The following is a 25,833-nucleotide window of genomic DNA, read 5'->3' as shown; positions in this document are numbered from 1 at the left end:
AAATGTGAAAATAAATGACACCTACAGCTTCTACACTTATCAAAAAAGCTTGCTCTTTTATGTAGAAAATATAATACTCGTTTCTACAAACTGGAATCGTCAAGTTCACAGAGAAACTTACAACACACATCATATTATGCTTTAGAATAGAACAGTGCACATGCTATGAGATGGATGTGAATACTTTTAAACGGCTGATTTTCACAACTTGTAATTTGAGAGTTTGTCCCCTAATATCTGCATGCCTCACATGAAGGTATTGTGGGAATTTTCACTGGTAAAATAATTACAAAAGATCTTGAGATCAAACAGTTGTTTCTAGATAAGGTATGCATGTTACAAGTAACAATTCATTCGAGATTGAAACTAAAGCAATACAGAACACAGTGAGCAATTTCTAATAATTCTGAATGGCTAAAAATGTTAAACAATAAGTATAATATACCACAATTTATCAGTGTTTGGCTTAATGACATTCTTACAATTAAAATTTGTAATTATCACAATGCTTCAAATGTGAGATGTCTGATATACCCCTGTTGCTGGAGCAAGGCCACGCATAGTGTCACAGAAGGGGAGCAAATCGAGCGGGCAGAGCGAAGGCTGGTAACTGCAGTTGCTTTCCCCCCTCCATGCAATCCTGTTCCCTCACAAGTGTTCATTGGTCCATTTCGCGTCACTACCTGCACAGACTTGCTTTTGTACGACTACTCCAGAGATAGCTGGGACAGGGTATAGAGTGCTGCAGGGAGAGGATTTTGCTCTAATGTCAAATAGTTCACAGGCGGCGCTACATAGCATATGGAATTGACAGCTTCTTCGCTCAAGCGAATAACGCCCAACAGGCAAAACGAGCGGTATACATTTGAAATCAGTAGAACACGTACATCGTAATTTGTCTATGATAATAGGTCTTCAAATATGAATCGTGAACTGAAAGACACGGTGAAATTGAAACTTACATGAACATCATCATCTCCATGTTAAAATGGTGTGCAGTCCATCTTACCAATACACAGTAACATATGAAAATGAAATAGATGATTGTGGGCTGAAACTACCACGGTAGATATTTTACATATATGTCTCTACGATTATAGTGACATCAAAATGATATTCGAATGTATACACTCAGGCATAGCACTTAACCCTTCAAGCCGGGAGTTAAATACCCATCAGCCGCTGCGAGAGGCGGTAATTTTAAATCACCAAAACAGCAATTTTTGCATAATGTCACATAAGTTAGTTTCTCTGACAATGAGTTCTACAACTCCTTTGTCAAAAAACAACAAAAAGGCATCAATAACATTATTGACTGCTTTTTGGAGACCGCACAATCCACAAAACGCAAGTTTATTTGCTTTGAAAGAGTCGTCAACTTCTTTCCAGTTCCAGGTTACATTCGATGACACAACAGGTGAGGATGTAATGCCATCTAATTCGCTTTCACTATCACTGACACTGTCTACTTCCTGTTCTGCATAGTTTACTTCACTCTCACTTGTAGATAGAAATAAATAAATGGAACCTTCACTGTCACTTTCCTCTAAAAATGCACAAATTTCGTCCGCTTCGATGCCCTTTACCCGCTCGTGCGATGCCATTTCTCAGCTGTTTTTTTTAACGTAATAAACTGATGCAATTGCACATAATTTCATGTAATTGGAAGGAAAACCAACAGATGGCAGCACATTGCAGTCTACTCTTGAGTTACATGCATTTTCGTTTTTGTGGGAAAACAACAGATGGCAGAATATGCATCATTTCGTCACTACTACAAGGGACGTATACGTGTACGTCAAACCGCCTGTAGAAGCACTATGAGGGTCCGTACACGTGTACGTCGAACCGGCTTGAAGAGTTAAATGATCAGTGAAAGTGGTCCCATGCTGGACTCTTAATATCTTGTGTAAAAAGGTATATAGCCTTATATGTATTAAAATCAGGACACAAACACAAAACACCACAGCTATTGATGTTTCGGGGATGTAGTCAGGATAAAAGGTACAAACTCTCTGCAACCTGGTCGGATGTGAACTGTTTTTTTATCTTTATCCTTCTCCTTTTGTCCTGACTATAGGGATGAGATAGCTACAATTCCTATTTATAGGGATGAGATATCCCCAAAATGTTGATCATCATTTCATCCTTTCATTTTCATGATGCTTTGTGTTTATGTTCCAAATCTATACTGGTAGGACTACGTAATTATCACAAAATGGAACAAAGAATTCCGATGTTGCCAAATAATTTTGGCATGGAAGTAATCAAAGTTTTGCCATTTTGAATTATCTTGCAAGATATCTGGATTCTGTAATATTTAAAAATAAAATTGAGTCACATCTGATAACAACGATGCCGATAAAATTTATACTGTCAGTATTGGCCCACAGAATTAAAGTGCATCTTCATTTCCAACACGAGAATACTAAACCAGTGAATACCTACAAAGAACAATACTAAATATAACGTGAAAAACTTTAGCCATGTAATATTATTCCTAATAATTATTAGGATTATAATTACGACAGGACCTGGAAACCAGAACGCAACAAATTAAATTTGAATTAAGAAGGACAGTTGTCAAAGAGCTTTTCCTCATTAAAAATATTTCTGTTCTACAAACAAAATCGCTAAGGCAGTGCATTTGCGAGAAAAAAATATATGTGGAGAAGTTCTAATTGTCCAATTATTGACTAATAATTTTGAAATGGCACATCAAATTGTACAGAGTGTCAACAAGGCCTTTTTTTACCTCGTACAACTGTCCTCCAATTATAGTCTCCGAACAAGTCAGGCAGCCCTCTCGCTGTGGAATCAGAGCCAACAGGAAAAACGCTAGAATAGTCTCTGTTGCAGAAAAAGGCTGTTTGAGGTGAACTGAGATAAGATCTGGAGGCCAGGGAATGGGGGTTGTAATAGTTACGGGCAGGTACGGGACTCCAGGCCGGGAACGCACGTCGCAACTCACCATTCAGGGATCCTAAATGGAGAAACAAATGCATCGTAAGTAATTCAAACTAGAATATTATGCCATGAGTCTTACAATCTACAGGGTGATCTGTTTGTGATGTTAGAAAAGTAAACTGTTATGTACAAGTAATATTTTAACATATTACCTAATACATGCTTAGGAGAGTCACAAGTTTCGTGTCCCAGCACATTACTACTCAACATGATGTGTATACACGAAAATTTTGCATACCATACGACACTGTAGGAGCATAGTGCTGATCACATCACCTCCAAAATGGATGAGATTGAGTGTACACCCACATCCCTAAATGTTCCTACCATACCTTTATACAACACACTGTGCACTGTTGCAGCATGACCACCATCTACGTCTATCATGGGTGCTAGAGCCAATCAGTCTGTAAATCTTTGCTCACATGAAACTTAACATTCTTTCTGCTTACATTACAAGAAACTGTTCAGAGATACGTACATTAACTTCTGCATATAATGCCTTACTTTTCTGCCATCTCAAACAGTTCACCTGTACAGTCTACAGCAGTTGTTCTTAACCTTTACCACAGATCTTTTGAAGTTGAAAGATTGTAGTTTTATTAAAAAGTTACTCATTTACAATTATATTGCAATACTCATATCATATTAAAATTCGGTTTGAGCCGATACTGATGTACCAGTAATGGAAAGTGTATGGGTTGGAATTTGTTCACCAGATGCCAGCAGCCCTTTGGTCTTTTGCAGGATCTGCAAAAAAAGGCCACATGACACTTTTGCGGAATCTAATTATACTGGAAATTATGCGAAAATTCAAAGCTTTCATTTACTTTGTAAAAGCAATGTGGGAAAGATGGATTTTATGATTACGTAAGACGTATCTTAATATTCTGATGTAATTCTTGAACATTCTTGGAGCTGCAGTGGTATATCAGTAGGGCATCTGACTGCCGCAGAAGAACCAGGTTCGATTCCCAGGTGGATTATCTAAGGTCGGAATTTTTCCGGCTGTATCCCCCCCCCCCCCGCATAAAGCAGCTCTGGGGCTCACCCAGCCTCAAATCAATGGGTACCTGGGGGATATCCTGGGGGGGGGGGTAAAGGCAGCCAGAGCATGGTGCTGATCACATCACCTTCAAAATGGCGAAGTCTGAGAATGTGTGGGGCCTTACCCCCACATCTCCTCAAGGTGCCTTTATGGCACAGTGCTATATGCACGGGAAACTTTACCTTATCTTTACCTGGCAATCTATGGGCCTCGGGTTGTATAAAAAAAATCCTCTGACTATGATTTGTTTATTAAATTTTTCCCTGTGTTTATTAGATATGATTCTTACTCACTTTCCATTCCAAAATTACAACTGGCTTAATGTTTTGTGTGTGTGTGTGTGTGTTTCACATTGACATATTGAGGTAAGTATTGTGATGAAGGAAGTTGTTCCATTTTATTATTCTTTTATGAACATGAAGATATATGTAATGTAATTTCACTTCACTGATGAACTGTTATCCTCTTTGGTCAGTACTGATTCATCTGGGATCTCAATTATTAAAACATAAGGTTAATAGAAAGTTCGGTCTCCAACCAAACTGTGGCATTTAAGATATTCTTTCTTATCTGACAAAGGGACATAAGCAGTGCAAAACGTTTCTGCCTTTTACAGCTTTTAGTCAAATAAGGGACAATATGTTTGAATTTTCGAAGGTGACTAATAATTTCGAATGTACACTCACTCTAATTAAATTTACAAAACAAGTGAAAATTGTTTTACCTAAAATATTTCAGTTTTAATTGATTGGCATGAAGTTGAACTAGAAATCTATTATTATTTCCTATTTAAGCATATCTAATGTTAAACATTTTCATGCATCCTTAATGTTTCTTTTTTTAAAATTATGTATTTGCATTTGAATGAATTGATGCATCTTCTAAATTTCTATATTATCTATTGTGAAAAACTACTACAGGAAAGACGTAGAAGCACAACAATAACACTTTCATGAAAATGTCATTGAAACAGTAAATATAATTTTTGGGATGGCTGTTTCTTTCATACCCATGTCAAAAACAAGTAGTGAGATTATGTCGAGCTTGATCAAATTTCCTGGAACTCGTGAAGGTGAGTGAACCAATCTACACACTGAAAGTCAATACCAGTAAGTAGCAGACAAGCCACTTTTACTGCGGGGGGAAGGCACTCTCCTTTTCACACACCGATCTCCTGTTACTTCTAACACGATTACACCACCACACTGCACTGTCACTCACGAATCAGGTGATAAGTTTCCCACTGTACGAAGGAGTGAGATGAAGCATTCTTCCTTGCTTCCTACTTTGTACCCCTCTTACAATCCTACAGTACTGTTGCTCGCTTTGCAGTTGAATACAACACTGCTCCTTCACAAATACGATGGCTTGACCAGGTCTGGTCATAAGCAACAAATTAGTTTGTTAAAACACTAAAATAACACACAAACAGCACGATGAAAAACACTTAGGAGCTCTTCCAAGCTTTCGACGCCTTCATGCTGTCATCTTCAGGGCTGGTCGAGGAAAGACGGAGTGGATGCGGTTGTCGTTACACTGGCGTTACTTGATGTAGAACTCCTAAGTGTTTTTCATTGTGCTGTATGTGTGTTATTTTAGTGTTTTAAGAAATATGTTGCCGGCACGTGAAGTAAGAAGTTTTCTGCGGTCATACAACAAATTAGTTATGAAATTGGACTGCATTTTTGCAAGTTAATATGGCACCAAATATCTGCATAATCCTCTGTGGAACTTGTGTTAAACTGAATAATGCTTTCTAAAAAAATTCTTGAAAAATTCTTTTGAAAAACATCTAAAAAAACTGTTTACTTACATATTGGCGAGTATTTTGTTGTTTGAGCAATGTTTTGGGGTTCCTACAGCCCCTTTTTTCAGGCTTCACTTGGCACTAGTTTATCCTACATGCCGCGTCACTTATTTAAAAACAAGGATTGGGTTAAAAGGTATTTGGAAAACAGAAGTATTTTAAAAAACATGCCTAAGCCTTGGTAAAAAGATTCTCAAAACCAGTATTACTCCGTTAAGAATCCCTGAGGACGTTAAAAAATCAAAACCTAAAACTGTTAAAAACGTTCCGCACACAGTCGCCCATGCTGGTATCTGGTTCTTCTTGGAATGCCGACGTATTTCCCTTCTGCTTACCCCGCCTAAGTTTAAGTAAGTAAACAGATTTTAGATGTTTTCAAAATAATTTTTTAAGAAATTTTTTAGAAAGCATTATTCAGTTTGAAACGAGTGTGTAATTCGCACATGTGCTATTATGATTACGGACTTGTGTTGTGTCCCTTTCATAAGTGTCTGTAACTGCCCTTTAACCAATTACATCTTATCACCATTCACTGTCATGAATACACTCCGTGACAAAAAGGAATCACCCCCTGGTGATAAAATCTAAGCAGTATGTTTTATTTTTTTTTGTAATTATTTTGAAAATTGTACATACTGTACATAATTTTAACATTTTCTGATATTTTACTTACTCTAACAATGAAGGTAATAATGAAGAAATCTACAAAGAAAGCGGTTAGTTGAATAAATGCCTTCCGCTATTGTTTAGTTACCTTTGTTTGGTCTGATGTATAGTTCAATTGCTAAATTTGTTTAGGGATTGGTTTCATAACCTTATGTTTCTTGTAGGTTAAATCGCATTTACTGTATTTCTTGAAAATGTAATATAATCTACATTTGCAATAAATAATATACCGTATTTACTCATGTATAATACACACTTTTTTCCAAAATTTTTGCCCCCAAAAACTGCGGTCCGTATTATGCACGGAATAATTTAGACAGCCAACATGAAACCGTACAGGGTCATTCCATGATTTTGGGACACTTGCATTGATTTTTCATGTTTACGGAACCCTATCATGTTATATATCGTTGTAAAGCTTGAATCATGCAGTTTCTGAATATGGAAACAGTATTCCATTCAAGATAATGACACTAATGTGAAATGCGGTTGAAATAAGTTCATCACAAAATGAAGAAACGTTCTGATTTTTATGGTACTTTGGATGAAAGAAAACATAAGGAAAAATATAATAAAAATTAAAATGTATTATTACTGGCCAAAAAATATGACATATATGGAGTGTGTAAATTCCTTAATGGAAGAAATCTTGTGCTGCTAACTGCTATTTGGAAGGACCTGAATCTGCCTCGTATAAATGTTACATTAGTCACAGAAAGAAAAAGTATATATTTTGAAAAAGAAGGAATGAGCAATTGAATAGGAATGACGTCATTCACTCTTGATCAGCATAGCAACAGATTTACAACCTACAACTAAGAAAGCCATTTCTTGAAACTGGATTGTACTGCGCATTATATACAAGATATAATTTTTTGTCACTTTTACCCATCCAAAACCAGAGTGCGCATTATACACACGTAAATATGGTACATAACAAAGAATTAACGTAATTTGCAATAAAAAATATACGAAACAAAGAATGAACGTAATTTGGGTCACAATAGTAATAATAATAAAAATGTGCAAAAATGTAGGAAAATGTAAGATCTCCCTCCTTCATCTACATAGTATGTAGTTTAAAATATCACACACTAACTGTTGTAGTAACTGTGTAGTAACAAATGGCCGAAAAGCAACTTCAAATTAAGCAAATATGAAGTACTACCAACAAATTAGTATGTAATGGGGTGGTCTACATTTAAAATCAGAATGCAATTCTGTGTGACTATATAATTTTATCTTTTTTATAATGCACATGTGTCATATTTTAATCAAAATTTCAAACCCAACCTGACAAAGAAGGGGTGTGACCTTTGAAATGAAGTTGCATCTCATCTCACAAACATAAGCAAAACGTTGATTATTACTGGTACTCAGTGATTCTTTTATGCTACACATAACACAATCCACTTGTTACACACAAAAGTTGTAAGAGCATAGATACAAATCACATCTCATACAGCACATGCAGATATCACACATTTTGCCCAGGAATTGTGTGATAATCCTACACCCAAAACACAATACATACTTGAATTTTTAGTAACTATACCTGTCTTAATTTTCCCAGCTCCCTGTTGCTTATTGAGAACATCCCAGATTCCTCGGATTTCCGAGTTGAGTTTTTCCAGACTGTGGATGATCTCGGAAGACTCTTGGTAGCTGCCTGCCTGGAGGTCCCTTCGCTTCGGTCGACCTGCAGAGGTTGTGAGACGATTAGAACAAAGGTTGTAGACTATCTTCATGGTTACTTAGCAACTATGAAACGATAAATATCACTGATATCTAACATTAGCAGATGAGACCTTTTACTCTGAAATACTTCCTTAGGATAAAATATTTGCTTTCAAACATGGAAATGCATATACACATAGAAAGTAGGAGAATTATTTAGCATAGAGAGTTGAAGTTTGTATTGTTGCTAGAGATATCCCCCCCCCATAAAGAAATGAGTCGGTAGGGTGTCTGACTGCTAGGCAGGAGACCCAGGTTCAATTCCCCGGGGTGGATGTTCTAAGGTCAGAATTTTTGGAGCTCACCCAGCCTCAAATCAATGGGTACCTGGGGACAACCTTTTTTGGTAAAAGTGGATGGAGCATGGTGCTGATCACATCAGTTTCAAAATGGCAGAGATCAAGAATGTGTGGGGCCCTACCCCCACATCCCCTAAATTTGCCTTCATGGCACGGTGCTATATACAAAAGGAACTTTACCAAAGAAGCGTAGTAAGAAGAAGAAAAAAAATGATGATTTGACACAAAACATCTCCTTCATATGCCAATTTATAGAAAGTCAAAAATTAACTACAGTATATCCATGATTTTATGCTCTACACTTCCAGATTTTACATTTTCCTGTATTGTACATTCAGTCTTCATGGTCTAAACAGAGCAAAATGTTATAAAATTTTCCCAGATTTTACTTTTTCCCTGTGTTTTAAGTTCTTTTGCCTTTGTCCTCAGAAAAAAAAACTTAAAATCAAGGTTCTAGTGTAATTCATTAGCTATTATTATAGCTAAAGAAGCATATCTCCTCAACCTTCTGTTCTCACAGTTACTGCCAGATCTAAATACAGTGCGCTCTCTTTAATTCGAATTATTGAATAATTCAAACAAAAGCACATTGCCCTTGAAACCCCTATCTAAAACAATGTTAAAAATGACTACTTAATTTGAATTTTGAAGGTTACATTTGGATAATTTGAAGTCAGGTTTCCAATAATTTAACATAAATCTTTCCCAAAAAAACCAAAGTGGTTGCTACATAAGAAATTCCAACAGATGATTCGTCCCCCTTATCTTCTTGAAAAAGGTTGTTTTTATGGTTAACAGATGTGCCGACGGCAGATAAGAGAGGGCAGCGGGAATCCCCAGAGCTTTTGTTTGTATGAATGTGACCTTCACCCTCACAGAAACTAGTTGAGAGGGGAGCGGATAGCCGGACAGAAGGGGTCATTTGTCTGTGTGTTTTAGAGGAGTCACAATGTCGAAACGTGGTGCGTACAGTAGCTTAACATTAGATAAAAAAGTGCTTAGAGAGGTAGAAAGAGGAATGAAAAAGACGTGATGCAAATATTCCAATAAGTGTACTGTTCCTGGATGGAGATATGGATAAAACATAGCAGTTGTAACATAAGGTGTACTGTTTGCATATTAATGCAGTTTTATGTTTAATACAGTGTGTTATTTCATTGGTGTGTTTTTCTTATTATATTCTGGTCAATTCGAATTTTGGATAATTCCATTTTTTTTCGTAGCCCCTTGGAGTTCGAATCAAAAAGAGTCACTGTACTCTTTATATACATCAAAGATTTATAACAACGTAGGTGATTCACAGTATCACAACACATTCACAAAAACAAATCTGGGAGGGTGACATTTTTGCATTGGCCTAGGAGCAGCAACATTTTCAATCTGACCCTATCAACCATTCAATGTGCTCTACTACTATCAAGAAGTGCACAACGAAAGTTGCTATGTCAGGATAAAGAATCCATTCTTCACTGTTGTGCTTCTACTATACAGCTCGCAACGAACAATGGCTGATGGCCACGCAGAGAGAGACCAATGATACTGTCAGAATTCTTGGTGAACATGCCTTCACTACAAGAAGCATGGATACAAGGGATGTGAATTGGCTGTTGCAGTCACATGACTCCACTGTGTACCACACATATGGGTTCATCCACTATAGAACATGGTAAGCTATATTGAAAAAGGTCCCACACCGTGCAGTCTAAGGTGTCAAGCTTTGGGCTCAGGCTATTGGACATGCACAAGTTCGAGTCTTCCAGGGGAAAGCGTAAAAACTTTTCTTCTGCGATTCGGGCCTGTGTATGAGACCAGTGACCACCCACCATTGGGGAGCTACAAATGAGTAGCACAACACAGTCATGGAAATACAATGACTAGGGGTTCGTTGTGCTGACCACACTTCACCCAGCAACTGGTTGGATGAGCTGCCACATCTGTTGGGGCATGTGGCAATGATGCTGGCAGTCGGTAGACAGGCCCTGGCCCTTATGGGCTGTCGTACCACGGGCTATTGATATATTAAAAAATGATGCCTTAGAACAAAAGCAAAGAAAAGATCAGGAATTTCGTGCAACTGTTTTCATCCACAATTTCCTTCATGTTAAGTATTTGGACGAATCTATATCAAGCACATAAAATGTAAATGCAAAAAAGTGTTATGAGATTAGTTAAGTCTTAAGAATACATGACTAATTTATTCTTTCAGATACTGTAGACTTATACAAATTACTGCATATGTTTTTTTGCAATTTCAATAAAATTAGTTAATTAAGATTTGTATTGGTGATGATGTTAATGCATAAAGCATATTTATGCATCCAATGCCTTAATTTGTGTATTAACAACACCACTTACTGTTCATCATCTTGAGCACAACACACGAGTCAAAAGTTAAATCTCGAGCTATGACCTTGTACTCGAGTGTCATTTGTTTGAATTGTTGTTTTAAGTCCACTTTATGCACAGATAAGCTAATCGGGCCGGGGCCTACAGTTTAAAGTGGGATCTGAACCACTATGCATTGTGCCTCCACTGGGTATCAAACCCAGTACCCCTTGATTACAGGGCAGTGATGTTACCATTACATCATTGGGGAGGCCTTGTACTCGAGTTTTACTGACCAGTGGTAAGTCAACGCAAGAAATGATGGAGGAAGTACCACCATCTTACGAATTGGCAATGTTGCCATAGTTCTCAATACTCCAGTTTCCGCTTTTGCCCTTGAGCGAAATAAAAAGAAAAGCATCTCTTCTGAATGGCACTGTCTGAAAAAGGTGTGATTTATACACGCGTGCAGCATATACATGTGATAAGTGTTTTAGAGGAATATTAATGATGTTATGAAGGTTGGTGGTGGTTGATGCTACAATACACTGTACGACTGGCACAGGTTATGGTTAGTCAAGCGCTGTACATCTTAACACTGAATGTGTAACAAATTACTCACTACGTGAATCCCGTATGCACAAAATACATCTCCAAATAAGGACAGGAAGCGGACCAAACAATCCTAACATGATGCAGAAGAAATTAAAGGTACCATGCTAATCTGAAGTAAGGATTGGACTACATGCAATCCACTGACCAAGAGTTGGGTCTGTCCCCTGCTCCGTGCTGCTGAACCCGGAGCTTCCACTGTGCGATGAAAGGTCACTCAGTGTCCCCTCTTCCAGTGGCAGGCGATCTTTATCATTGTTGCCGATTGTTGCTCTGCGAAGTGATTGCTCCAAATGCCTCAGGCGAATTATTTTCTCTCCTAAAAGACTTCTAGTTCTGTGGAGACTCACTTCCATGTCAGAGAGGTCCTTCTCTTCCTGTAATAAATAAAATATATATGATACAGTTTTGCCTATCAGGAAGTAATTCATAAAAATAAGGCACAGAGCAGCAATGAGGTGAAGTAAAAGAACAAACAGTAAGGGGCATCAATATTATATTTTTCTTACCTTATCATTTTCATCATTTATTGATTGATTTGATTCAATTTATGCCACTTTTCTGCCACTTTCTAATTGCGAAGATGAGGATGAATGGCGATAAGATGAAGATGAGAGGGCAATCACAAATGCAGTGCAGGGTGCATGGATGGAAGGTTGACATTTGAATGTCTTGAAAAAAGATCACCCTTTAGGGAGATTTCACACCAAAGAGACAAGCGACATGTGAGAGGCGACAAGTGTTGCTTGGAAGCAAAGCCTCAGTAATCAATTGAACCTTTCAAACAGAAGTGACATGACAAGCTGCAGGTGTCACTTATAGCTTGCGTGTTGCTCTGACCGGCCCATTTTCTCAATATTGTGCATCGCGTCGCCATGTGCTCTTGTTTGCACATGAGGGGTGAATGTTTTGTTAGACACTGAATGAGCTAGTGTTGCTTCTCACTTGCAGCTTTCGTATGAATTCTTCGTGTCGCTTGCAACTTGTCGCTTTGGCGAGAATTCTCTCTCACATTCATAATTTATTATATCTGTAAAATAGTATTGAAATTACATTATGCAAAGGGTTTCTAAAAATTAATAGTGAGCCATACTGTGCTGACTTGAACTTTTAATCAATGCTTGATTTTTCAGAGACTTGTTCAGGTATGGGTTTCCACGAGAAAACTGCCTCGGAAAATTATTCAACAGTGGCAAAGTCTGCACCAAATCCAGTCCACTGACTTGGTTTGTTAAGTCCACTTTATGCACAGTAAGGCTGATAGGGACTGGACTTAAAGAGTTTAAAGTGGGATCCGAACCACTATGTGCCTCCACCAGGTATCGAACCTGGAACCCCTTGATTTATTTTGATTAGCTTTATTTTACTTCGCTTTTTGTGCCACTTTTGGCTAATTTGCAAAGATGAAGTAGAGTGACGACATGATGAAATTGATGAATGGACACTCACAAACATCCACACCCAGGCCGGGATTCGAATCCGGGACACCTAGCATTGTAGTGCGATGTGCTAACCACTCCGCCACAGGGACCCCTTGATTACAAGGCGATGACGCTACCACTATGCCATCGGGGAGGCTCTCAAACCAAGTTCAAGAAGGACTATTGAAATCTTCAGTGATATATGCTGTGAATGAGAACCTTGTCTGTATCATTCTATTAGTACCTGCCTGCGAGGCACATATCAAAGCAGATCTTTCTTCTCGAGCTGGGCACAGTGGAACCTGCCCACCACTGATTAAGCCTCCTAGGCAGTCCTGTCATGAAGCTCACATCTGAATATAACATACATGATTATATAAATTAACTTCAAATCGATGATGGAAACAGAACAAGTTTCCGAAACATTGGAATACATTAAGGTCAGTATTAGATGAGTCAACATGCACTGACCATCTACAAAGAACACACAAATTGGAGCTTGAATTTACTATAAAATCAATGTTTCATGCTATAAAATTGAAAGCTTGTTTATTAGGTTCAGCAATATCTTTCCATAACTGAAAGGAAGTTCTGCATGGTTAAATATCAAGTTAATAAGTTCCTATATGCACACCATCAATAGGATCATACATACTGTAATGGTATTAAATTTTAATTCTTGCTTGTGCAAGAATGTCGAGAGCAATGCTTTTAATTGATTCACTGAGTCGGTTCTTTTTTTTTTTTGTGGTGATTAAATCTGACCTAATATTTTCCAATATTGATACCCCTGGTTTAAATTAATGAGTAGTCTTAAGACACGAGGCAAATCGAAAAGTCTTTGCGCCTAATTCTTTATAAGTGTTATTACAAAAGCAAGATATATGAGCGATGTAGTAGGCTTTTCTTGGAATGGCCCTATTGTAACTTCCAATTTCTTCCCTGGCACGGCGCTGTTATCAGTTGGTAAAGATGGCCGGAGTGCTCAGGAAGTCCACGCCATATTAGCAGCGAAGTGTTATTAGTTTTTTTTATGGTGCAAAGGACAAACAGCCACAAACAGGTCATTGCCACTGAACTTGGCATTTCCTATGGTAGTGTTTACGACATTGTTCATGATTCGTTGGGATACCGGAAGGTGTCATGTCGGTGGGTTCCTAAGCTTCTTGATGATGTCCAACAGGGCAAGCGAATGGTCATGTCACTGAACCATTTGCAGCGTTACGTCGACGAGGGTGACAGTTCCCTGAACCTCCTTGTCACTGGCGATGAAACATGGACACTGCATTGCACTCCTGAGTCAAAACAGCAGAGCATGGTGTGGTGTGTCCTTCAGATGAACACGTCGATCAGCTTTCACCATTTCATCAACATGGGTAATGTTGCCTGGTGTCAGCGAGGAACGAGGTCGGCCCGATCCCTCATTGTCCTCCACATTTTCCCCTCCATTTTCAAACTCCTTGCACCACCACTGCACACTTCGCACTGATAAACACTTGTCCCCATACACTGGCTCCATTCCCCTGTGGATATCTGTGGCTGTTTGTCCTTTGCACCATAAAAACTAATAACACATCGCTGCTCATATGGCGTGGACTTCCTGAGCACTCCGGCCATCTTTGCCAACTGATAACAGCGCCATGCTGTGGAAGAAATCGGAAGTTACAATAGGGCCGTTCCAAGAAAAGCCTACTGCATCGCTCGTATATCTCGCTTTTGAAATAACACTTAGAACAAGCTAGAAAAAAATAGGCGCAAAGACTTTTCGATTTGCCCTCGTAATTTAAGAGAGAACCATACAGAATTATTGTATATGTCGAACATCTACAATGATCTCTTACTTGAAATAGTGTCTCCTTCAACTGCTCCAGCTGAGCCCGTGCGTTGGTGTGACTGGAGCCGCTGCTCTCAAGCTCTTGCTGCTGCTGTCGAAGCTCCCTCTGCTTGCTCTGAAATGCCTGTCGCTGCTGCCGAAGGAAGTCTTTGGCTCGACGGACAGAATCTCTCTCCAGGTGGATTCGGTGTCTGAAGAACTCAAGCTCGGAGCTGCCAAACTGTCCTGGAATTAAACGGTTTGGATCACTTTCCGAATAAATAAATGGGTAAAAGAAAAGCTGATTCTATTGGAGTGAACCATGAAAGAAATTTCTGAAATTTCTCAGATTAAAAACAGAGATACATTTTAAAATATTTATAACACTTAAAATTAATAAAACTTGCACAATCATATTCAACATGCATTATACACACACTTTGTTTTAGTGATGCTTCAGCACATTCATATGGTATTATTTTCAAGCCTTGTAATTGACATTAAAATATAATAACAATTATACATATACTGTATAATCTCACTGTATATTTTCATTTCTTTTGCTTTTTCTACTTCTTCAGGCAACGATAAGGGTGAATGAAGATTACGCGAAACTGATGAAATGAACATTCTTGCCGGGGCTAGAAACTGAAACCTTTGTTCAATATGCTTGGCAACCACAGTTTCAATATTATAATAGATGCTTGATTGATTGATTGAGTTGGTGTTTTAAATCCACTTTATGCACAGTAAGGCTAATTGGGACTGGGCCTACAGTTTGAAGTGGGATCCGAACCGCTATGTGCCTCCACCAGGTATCAAACCCGGGACCGCTTGATTACAAGGTGATGACGCTACCACTGCGGAGGCTGTAATATTATACATGCATCGACACACAATACATAATATGCATATAAATAACATACACTCGTGAATGAACTGAAATGCCTTCTCAGAGTTTGTTGAACACAAGTTTGCATTCATGGTTTGGAATGGTAAACAGATTTAAAGTGTTACATAGGTGAAGTTTTGTATTTTGTATTCGAAACATTACCTACACAATATCCTTGCATGTTCACATATTTGCAGAAAAACACTGACTACACAAACAAATCAATACAATATGAACAGTATGCGGTTAAAAAAGTTTTTAACTGAATATTTGAGTGCTTGTACAAGAAAACAGTGCATTCTATGGCTTAGATTTAATTGAAAGTGTAATTTATACTGACATAGGATTACATGAAAATAATTTAAAAAACTCAAGTAATACCACAAATACCTGAGATACTGAACTAAATTGTATGTTATATCTAAAGAGACTGATCAGGAAGGTGGGCAAAAGAAGACAATTAATATGAATTAATCTAACTCACTGATTGATTGGTTTTTAAAATATCACAATCTATTTCACTGCCTTTCTCATGGCAAATTTAGTGGTGCTACAAGATGAGATCTTTGAATACAAGAAGGAGAATATATTACGAGGGTCACTATTTATATTTTGAGCCTAACAATGAAAAAACAGGAATTTGGCATTGAAAACTGCTTTATTGTTTTTCGAAGTATTCTCCTTTATGGTCAATACACTTTTGCATTCGTTCGAATCATTTGTCAAAGCAGTTTTTCCAATCTTCTTGAGACACCTCCATAATATGGTTTTTGAACGCATCAACGGCGTCTTCCGCCAACGAAAATCGTTGTCCATGCAATTTATTCTTGACATTCGGGAACAAGAAGAAGTCATTGGGTGCCAAATCAGGACTGTACGGCGGATGACCCATCAATTCGATTTTTTGACTGTTCATAAAGTCGGTTGTTAGACGAGATGTGTGACAGCTGGCATTGTCTTGATGAAGAATGATCCGACAGCGTTTGTTTGTTTTCCGTATTTGACCGAAGACCTCTGGCAAACAAATTGTTGTGTACCATTCAGAGTTGACCGTTCTATGTTCCTCTAAAGGCACAGTTGTCACATGACCAGTTTTCCCGAAAAAACAGGCGACCATTTGCTTCGATGTGTTTCGAGCGCGAACAACTTTTGTTGGATTGGGTTCATCTTGAAACACCCATACAGTCGACTGCTGTTTACGTTCCGGCTCATATGCATATATCCATTATTCGTCACCTGTTACAATCTTATATACGTCTTTTGAAGCACCACGATTGTATTTATTGAGCATTTGTTTGCACCAATTGACGCGAGCGTCTTTTTGAGTTTTTGTCCAATTGTGTGGGATCCAACGAGAACATACCTTTCTCACAGCTAAATGATCATGTAATATTTTATATATGCTGGTGGAACTAATGCCTATGGTTGCCTCAATCTCACAGTATGTCACATGACGATCTTGCAGTATTAGGTTTTGCACAGCATCAATGTTTTCTTGAACAACAACTGATTTTGGATGACCTTCGCGAATCTCGTCGGTGAGCGAATGGCGGCCACGATTAAATTTGTTATACCAGCGTTTCACAGTGGCAAAGGATGGGGCATCATCGCCAAATGTGGAAGTAAGTTGATCGATGCACTCTTGTCTTGATAATCCACGTCGAAAATCGTAAAAAATCATCGCACGAAAATGTTCACGAGTTAATTCCATTTTATTGTTGTCGCGCAATCTCCAAGGCAACATAAACAACACAAATCAAGCTATTGACAAAACATTTGAAGTACGTTATGGTCAATAATGCCAGACGATTCCGTGCAAACGTCAAATCGCGCCTAACTTCAATCAGTGTTGCCAAGGCTCAAAATATAAATAGTGGCCCTCGTATCATCTAACAGTGTGAAATATATTAATGGGATAAAAAGATGAAGACAGTACATAAAAATGGTAACAAGATTGAGCCTTGTTTCCATAATAAATACACTACAGTTGCTGACCAAGGCAGTTTATTATTAGCTCATCACTTTGAGAAAAATGAATACCCAATTAAAATTTAATATTCACTGATACAAAATATATGATTATTAATATCTCCTACAATAAAAAAACACTATTTCATGTATTTAAATAATTCCAACACTGTACTTATAATCTATCACATGAAAGAATTATTTATTTTAACATATAGAACCAAATAAATATAAAATTTCTTTTCACATATTAACACTTATCAAATAAAAATAAACACAAGGGAGAGAGAGTTAATTTCTTTTTCTTATGTAGTAGATTTCTGTATTTAGGGTAGCAAAGTTTGCTGCATTTTAGCACAGACCTATTGCTGCTCTACATAGATTTTCAACTTCGAGTTAGTGTCTGTGTACCTTAAGAATAACAAGTCTTTGCAGGTCACGTGCATTCACTTACGAGCCACTGCAAAGGCCTTTCTACCCATCTGCCTGCAAACTGAGGCCATTGTTGAACTTTAACTATCCTGAACGCAACTCCAACTGGTGGGTGACCTTGACTGCTATTTCTGGCCCTTTCTGTCCCTTAATCATCTTCAGGGGTGTGTGGCTCAATGGGTGTCCACAAACTCAGTTCTGAAGTAAAAGCTGAAGGGGTCACATTGCTCTCCTGAAGCAACATTGCCAAGCATACTTCTGTTTTTGCCAGTTGTCTATTTGCGTGTTTGTGTGTGAAACTCCCTCAGTAGGACCACGTGTGCAGTTGTACCATTAACACCCCGCTGATTTCTGGTGCTGGCGATATCATTGCCTGAGAAGACTCTCTTTCGCTTTACAGTACATTTGGCAATATGTGGTGGACCCAAGCTCATTTATTTCATCCCGCGAACAACGTTCGGTACCTTGTGGCTTGAAAATGCCCAATTTCAGTCGAAGAAAATTCAATTGATTGTTGATTCGCTGTTTCCCAGCCGCCAGTTGGAGTTGTGTTCAGTATACTTCTCTTCACTGGTAGAAATGTGTACAGGATGCTCCATCTTTAAAATAACAGTTGATACCTCATGTAAATTTGAGCTGCATACACTCTGTCCTGTAATTTTTATTGGACTTTTAAGGCTTTCATTTGACTCTTGTAATAGTAATTGAACCCTTATCAAAAAATATCAAATTGCATTACTAACTAATGCAAATGAGTATTCTAACTTATATAATTATTTTGGTATATTACCAACCAGGTGCACATTCCGGTACACGTATTATGTAACGACTTATCTCATCTACACAAATGAGAGTGACGTTGCTTTAATAAACTGCCTTGGTCAGCAAATGTAGTGCAGTTCATACCAGAGGAAGTCTCAAGACAGGTGGCGAAAGTGATCATGACATTTTAAGACTAATGAGTGAGGTAATTTGTACTGATAAACCATAAATATCTTACCTGAATCTGTGAACGGATACCTAAGATACATATCTGTGTGAGTTGATACTGGAAACAGATCTTCTAAGTCTTCCAGCTTCTTCAGCTGTTTCCTTAGGTTCTCCACGGGGGAGGTATCCCTGCCTTTATACAGCCTGGACGTTGACGAGGATTTCATTTTAAACTGTTTCTTCCTCCGACTTTCAGCTGCATCGATGCTCTTCGGCCTCTCCTCCGTCGTGGTGGATATTGTATTCTGAGGCGACACCACACTGTCTTTATTGCTAACGGATTCTGGTGGACTACTCAAGTTTTTTGGGGAGCTTAACTTATTAGGAACGCCCATGACACTTAAGCTGACCGACTCGGTGTTGCTTTCTGCAGTCTGCGGTTTGTCGGCGAGATCCTTCTTTTTCTTCTTGTCGTTGAGGCTCTTGGACAGAGCGGACGAATCTACTGTGACGGACTTTTCGGTCTCCGAGCCTTGGCCTGCTCTCTGCGATGTCGACTTGTCGGTTTCCGAAGCGTTTCCACTTTTCTCCCGTTTCTTTGTCCTCTTTTCCAGAGTCTGTTTCACGTCTGTTTTCAACTTTATGTACTTCTCCTTCAAAGTTCGATACTTGTCTTCCAGAATACGCTTTTCGCACCTTAGCTTTTCGAACACCCTATCGTCAGCTTTTATGGTTTTTGCATCTTCGAGCTGTTTCTTGCCCTCGCGAAGCTTTTGCGTCAGCAATTCGACCTGTCTCTGCAGCTGCTCACACCTTGTGTTCTCTATTTCTATCTTCTTCATTTCTTGCTTTGCTAATTTCTCTTCTTCTTCTATGTACCTGTTCTTCTTGTCGATGAGTTCCTTTAGCTTCTTCATTTCATTCTCACATTCAGAATTCAATCTTTCCTTCAGTTTCTCCAGCCTTTCTTCATGTTCAAACTTTAGCTCTTCCTCCTGCAACAAAAACATAAAATGCATGATCCACTTTACCAATATTTACAAGAGCAATTCAACACTGATCTTCACTTCATAATTTATATTTTATCTAATACTGACTTTGAATGGAGAGGCTAACTTGGTCCCCATATCAAATAATTTAACAATAATTACAAGAGTTTTTTATGAAGAAAAAGCTAATTACGATCCAACCACTTCTTCTATACCAGAGATACAACAACGACAACAACAACAAAAAATGCATATTATTTCCAAATTATTCACAATAATTAATGTGTGTTATGATGATAGATCGCCATAATGTGAATTGTAAAGGAAACAAAATTACAATGATAAAAATAATTGTATTGATTATACTATTTTTTTTTTGTTGTCGCAAGTTTTTCACGAAGTGTAAGTCCATTTCTTTTTGCCCGATTTTCGATAGATGTTCTCGGTGCATGGACTATGTACTTAAGGGTCGTAGTGTTTCAAGAGTTCATCACTAGGTGTCTCACGTAGTCGGAACAGCTGTTGCTGCAGTAAGATGAGAGGGAAAGGATTGACAGAGAACAATGAACGCCTGATGTTGTAGGCAAAATGTAGCCTCTAGTTTTTGAGAGGTTTTGTGGCTTTTTAGCATCATCCGGTGAACGAAAGTGTATCAGACGGGTACCATCGCGGGAAGGTATCAGCAGCAGTGTTTCCTTGAAGTAGGTTGTATTTTCCGGTGATATAAAGATGGGCCAAGGATACCGGCTGCCATGCTAGTCAACTTTCAAGGGAAGTAAGTATTCCCCTATTTACACTCAAGACACCTGGATTCACATTTGGAAGGCCATCTGAAACGATGTCGTGAATGTCTCAGTAAATTACTATCTGACTATACGTAGTAGCGTAGTTCAGATTTTCACGTGAACTTTGGTGCATTTTGGCCGAAGCCGACAAACAAAACAATGCAGATAAAGCATGCATAAGAAGAAAATGGGCGACGCCACCATCTTCAAAAAATAAGAATTTGTCGTAATAAAATCTAGTTAACTTGACTTTCGAGTGTCATAAAAGTACGAGTAACCAAGTATAAGGAACAAGATAAATCCGAGTTACTTTTTAAGAAGAAATAATTAAAAATTTTGAGGTGAAAGATGTATATGTATATCAGATGGTGTCAGGAGGTATAGTTTCCTCAGCACAGTGAATTTTGCAACCTGATTCATGCATATAAAATTGATGTTTGGATTTCTTGCTATGGTAGATTAGAAATCTAATCAAGTCGTTCATTTTTGCCTGTAATGCAAATCAGTTTATTACATGAAAATACTGCACTGTATTATATTCCTACGTGTAATCAATACCAGACATGATACTTGATGTGGTAATATATTTGTGAATAGCTTTGTAGGTGCTGCACAAGTTGTGTTTGAACAATTTGATAAGCTTAAGCACTGGTACACTACAATGCAAGACTGTTTAGAGGTAATGTAATTGAATTAGTATGACAGTAAATTTGTTGATAAAGTTGATGTGGTGCACCGGCAAGTCATACATTTGCGATAGAAAGAGTAATTGCGTTTGCATAAATTTCTTGTCATAAATCATATTTGAGTCAGTAGAATAACCTTTGGAATAAAAGATGTCAGGTGACAATTATCAGCACATCATACACTCAAGTGCAAAATAACTTTGATACATTTCAATGTATCAACACTTATTATTTCATGCTTTGTATAAATTTTGATTTTCATTCTCCAGGAGAGTTTTCACTTATTTGGGTTTACAATAAATTATAAATTCTGTACAGCTGCGTACATAATTTACATATTTCAACCTATTCATCACCTTAATAGTGTACATCGTTATTGTTACCTGTGTACTAATTTTTGAATTCTCTTGCAGCAGGGAGGATTCTCATGCGCATTCTGGGAATTAATAGTCATTTGTGTATATAATCAGGAATGTCTCACCGTTAACATAACCTTAAAGGGGCAATGGGGCAAAATTGGTAATTTAACTAGTTCTGGGAATTTTCTAAGTTTAAATCTTAGTATTCTCATAGGGGGTAGTGGGAGGAAGGTTGCTCGCTCCTTCCAATTATGTGTTGAGATGAACAGGGTGTTCTAAGAATTTTCTAGTTGGAGTAAGTCAATGTAAAATAAATATTTTACTGCTTCAAGGGGAATTTTCTAAAGACTGTAACCCTCCAGTCTGCGCTCCTCGGGCTAATGAGGGAGACGTGCGAGAAACCATTTATGTGAAGAAAGTACAAGTTGGATTAGTGGAAGGTTGGTGTTTGGATTTGGGTCTCTCGTAATTCCTGTGGGTTTGGGGGTCCACCTCACCACCGGAGTGTCGTCTCAGTGTGTATGGCTGCACTAGATCAGACTTATGTTATGAGTAATGTAATTATCATACTGTAACATTAGCAATGATGAAAAATGGAACATACAATTGACCAAAAAAAAAAAAAAAGAAGTCAATATATTTCATTCGAAATAATTATACACGTGGTAACACATTCCAGATGAGCATAGGCCATCATGCAACTACTGTCCAATAGGATGGGCGATGGGCATAGCTCATTACTCTCTATACACTTGCAGTGTAAATGAAAGACAGGCTATAATTGTACTGCACCTATTGTGCATGTGTGTTGTAGCCACCTCTTTCAAATTTCAACTGCTACATGTCTAGTTTTCTTCGTTGTCTAATTTTACTTGTACTAGTGTCAAATTATGTTGTGCTTTTGCATATACCGTTGAGAATATCATTGAACAATTCATGTGCACATTGCGGAAATTCTTCACAACAAGATTTGATGACTTCGATCCAAAGAAGTTTTTAGGTTATTTATTATGAATTATTTCTATTATGTATTGAAAATATTTTTTCAGTAACTTTCATTACAATTTTTAATTTTCATTTCTTTCACAAAAAATGTTACAGAAAAAAAATCTTAATGTGAGAAAATGTATACAAAATGAACATATTATATATCTGTGGAAAGAGGATGCCTTGTAGATTTCAGAAAAAATTGGTAAACAATTACATACTCAGCAACATATTTTCAACGATTTTCTGAAAAACAGCAAAAAACCCATGTCCTGTGAAAAACACTGTATTTTCAGGTCAATCTTCAAAGTGTTAAATGAAAGAAAATAATTATGGAAATAGGGGACACATATCATTGTTTAATTTATCTCACTGTAGGCCACCACTCCTTCTCAGCACTCTTTACATGACAAGAAGCTGTCAATTATTTTTTACCTGTGATTTATATTCTTCTTTCAGTGCCCTTAGATTCTTCTCATGCTCCTCTTTGAAGCTGTCCAGAAGCTTCTCGTGTTCCTTCAACAGATCCAACTTCTTGCTTTCAAGAAACTCCTCCAATTCCTTCTTCAACTTCTCCAGCTCTGCATTCCTCTCTTTGGCAGCTTCAACTTCCTGCACCTTCAAGTCCTTCTCCATTTCAAATGCCTGCTTTAGTTCCACTTCAAGGTCTTTCATCAACTGGAATAAGGAAAGAGAACACAATTGTCTGAATGTTCGGGCCTAGGGAAGTTCACATTTAATTTTTGAAGAAAATACAAAATGTGAAATAACCCACAGTAATATTTAGAAACTTTAGCGAAAAACGTAGATGCAGATTTGACCAGTGGTCGGAAGTAGCGTGCTATTTGTAGCGTCGCTACTGTAGCTAGCTACAAAATTTGTAGCGGTAGCTGTAGCGGCGCTACATTTTGAAAATTGTAGTTGTAGCTGTAGCGAAGCTACAAAATTCCTGTAGTTGTAGCGAAGGACAGTCTATTACATGGAAATACGTATAATCTAGATTATAAATATCTTGATATCGCAGATTATAGGTATCTGCGTAATATATTTCATTAGTATAGAATAAATCTAATATCCAGATAACTAAACTGAACTGGCATATATGAATATATTCTGGCTAACGGCTACGTTTTTTTAGCTGCATCGCTCTTTTGGGGAGAAACATGCCTCGCTTGCGGCAACACTAAAAAAAAAAAGGTCTCATTTTCACCACCCCAGGAACAAACCCTGTTGATATCCATGGTGTAAGAGGCAGGTAAATTTCATTAATCTCTGTGTAAAACACAACTTGCAGCGCTAAAACGAGCGATTCAGTCTCCACTACAATGACAAAGCAATGGTGCCAGCAATCAATGGTTCAGCATTAATTGTTCTCACCAGCAAGAAATTATTGTTACAAGAATGTTAGAAATACACTTTCTGGAATTACAATTATTTTCGATATAATATTTTTTCAGAAATTTTAAAATTGCAATACATTTACAACACTCGAGTTTACACACCACTTTCCTCAATATATTTTATGATATTGTACAAAGTATGTACGAGATATTGACTTTTCTGCAGAAACGATAATTTTCTTTAGTTAATATACAGTTTCCAAATGTATTTACGCCGCTTTTCTGTACCTTTTGCTAATCATGGCAATGAGGATGAATGATTTATTTTGTTATTATCTTATATAGAGTCGCTTTCTGCCACTTTTGGCTAATCGTGAGAATGTGGAAGAATGGTGAATGATGATGATGAGCAGTGTGGGGAATGGAGGAGCAGGAGGATCCATCCTCCCAACTAGGTGTCTTTCCTAGTTTTTGTTTTGAGTCCACTTTATGCACAGAGACAAGCTAATCCAGACTGGATCTGAACCACTAGTCCCTCCGCCAGGTATCTAACCTAGGACCCCTTTGATTACAAGGTGGCAAAATTTCCACTGTGCCTTCAGGGAAGCATTCCCAACAGAAAACTTACATAAAGCATATTTCCACCTGTCGCTCATTTAGCTATACCAACGAATCACCCCCCAGCTATCCGCAAAGTTAGAGCAAACATCTAACGAATTATGCTCGTACGACGTTCTACGATCGTATTTTCCAGTAAGTACACCTGTCATGCTAGGAGCTTCTCTTGAATATCCATGAACTTGTTTCAAGTTTTTTTCTTATACAGAAGTAGCGCAAAAGTAGCGAGTAGCGCACATGAGTAGCGTAGCGAGCTACTTTTTAGTAAATGTAGTTGTAGCTGTAGCGAAGCTACATTTTTGGACAAGTAGCGGTAGCTGTAGTGAAGCTACTTTTAAAATGTAGCGTTCTGATCACTGGATTTGACCAGTACTTGATTTGGGTCCTTGGCATATTGTGCCAATGCATTAACTCACTGAGCAACCGAGCCAGCCTGGCTTTTGCAGATTTTCACTGTCGCCATTTCATCTCACTAAAATTTCTGCATTGTACATCTTTTGTGTGTGTCCAATCATGATGTTCATTTTAGGCGATTACAAAATGTGGGAAGTCATTTTTCAACAATTTGTCACGAAACTATGCAAAATTACATAAAAAAAGAAAAGTTTATTTTCTGACCAAATCCTTCTTCAAATCTGGATCATCCGGGAAGTCATGAAAAATTCTTGGACACTTCTTTTAAAAAAATCACTTTATAATCCAAGTATTTAGCATAGGCGATGTTTATTAATATGAAAATTATCAAAAATAATTAATATGAACTTATTCTGTGTATATACATTGCATTATTTGAAGAATTCACATACGAGATTTACTTAATATGTTCTGAAACTAACGTGATCAAAAATTTAGGTGTTGATAGGATTGGATTGATTTGTTGCTTTAAGCCCACTTTATGCACAGTAAGGCTAATCGGGACTGGACCTACAGTTTAAAGTGGGATCCGAACCACTATGTGCCTCCACCGGAATCGAACCCGGGAAGGTGTCGATAGGCAAGAAAGATATCCATGTTGCCATGTGCCATTATTGGGCATTTGAAACTTCCCACAAAATAACTCTTGCAAGTGTAATGGTTAAATTACTACATTCTCAAAGTGCTTGTATCAGGAACTGCCAAGCTCCCATGAATTCCTCAAAAATATTAAAATTT

The 25,833-nt window shown here is 37.9% G+C and overlaps 1 protein-coding gene across 2 annotated transcripts in view; it reads right to left on the bottom strand.

The window, feature by feature from the left end:
* Window positions 1-25,833, bottom strand: part of Cep164 (centrosomal protein 164) — a 72,820-nt gene that overhangs the window by 8,308 nt on the left and 38,679 nt on the right. The window contains exons 13-18 of one of the 2 annotated variants that reach the window (XM_083114085.1): window positions 23,159-23,401; window positions 18,988-19,912; window positions 14,724-14,941; window positions 11,610-11,838; window positions 8,044-8,187; window positions 2,756-2,983 (exon numbers count right to left, since the gene is read on the bottom strand). In XM_083114085.1, coding sequence (XP_082970211.1) covers window positions 2,756-2,983; window positions 8,044-8,187; window positions 11,610-11,838; window positions 14,724-14,941; window positions 18,988-19,912; window positions 23,159-23,401 — 1,987 coding nt within the window. The remainder of the gene's footprint in view (window positions 1-2,755; window positions 2,984-8,043; window positions 8,188-11,609; window positions 11,839-14,723; window positions 14,942-18,987; window positions 19,913-23,158; window positions 23,402-25,833) is intronic. The other variant, XM_083114086.1, reaches the window with a different exon arrangement.

Source organism: Lepisma saccharinum, chromosome 28 (assembly GCF_977018435.1).
Source record: "Lepisma saccharinum chromosome 28, izLepSacc3.1, whole genome shotgun sequence".
In the NCBI taxonomy this organism is placed as follows: domain Eukaryota; kingdom Metazoa; phylum Arthropoda; class Insecta; order Zygentoma; family Lepismatidae; genus Lepisma; species Lepisma saccharinum.
The sequence above is the reverse complement of the archived record's forward strand: the minus strand, read 5'-3'. Positions and strand labels throughout refer to the sequence as shown.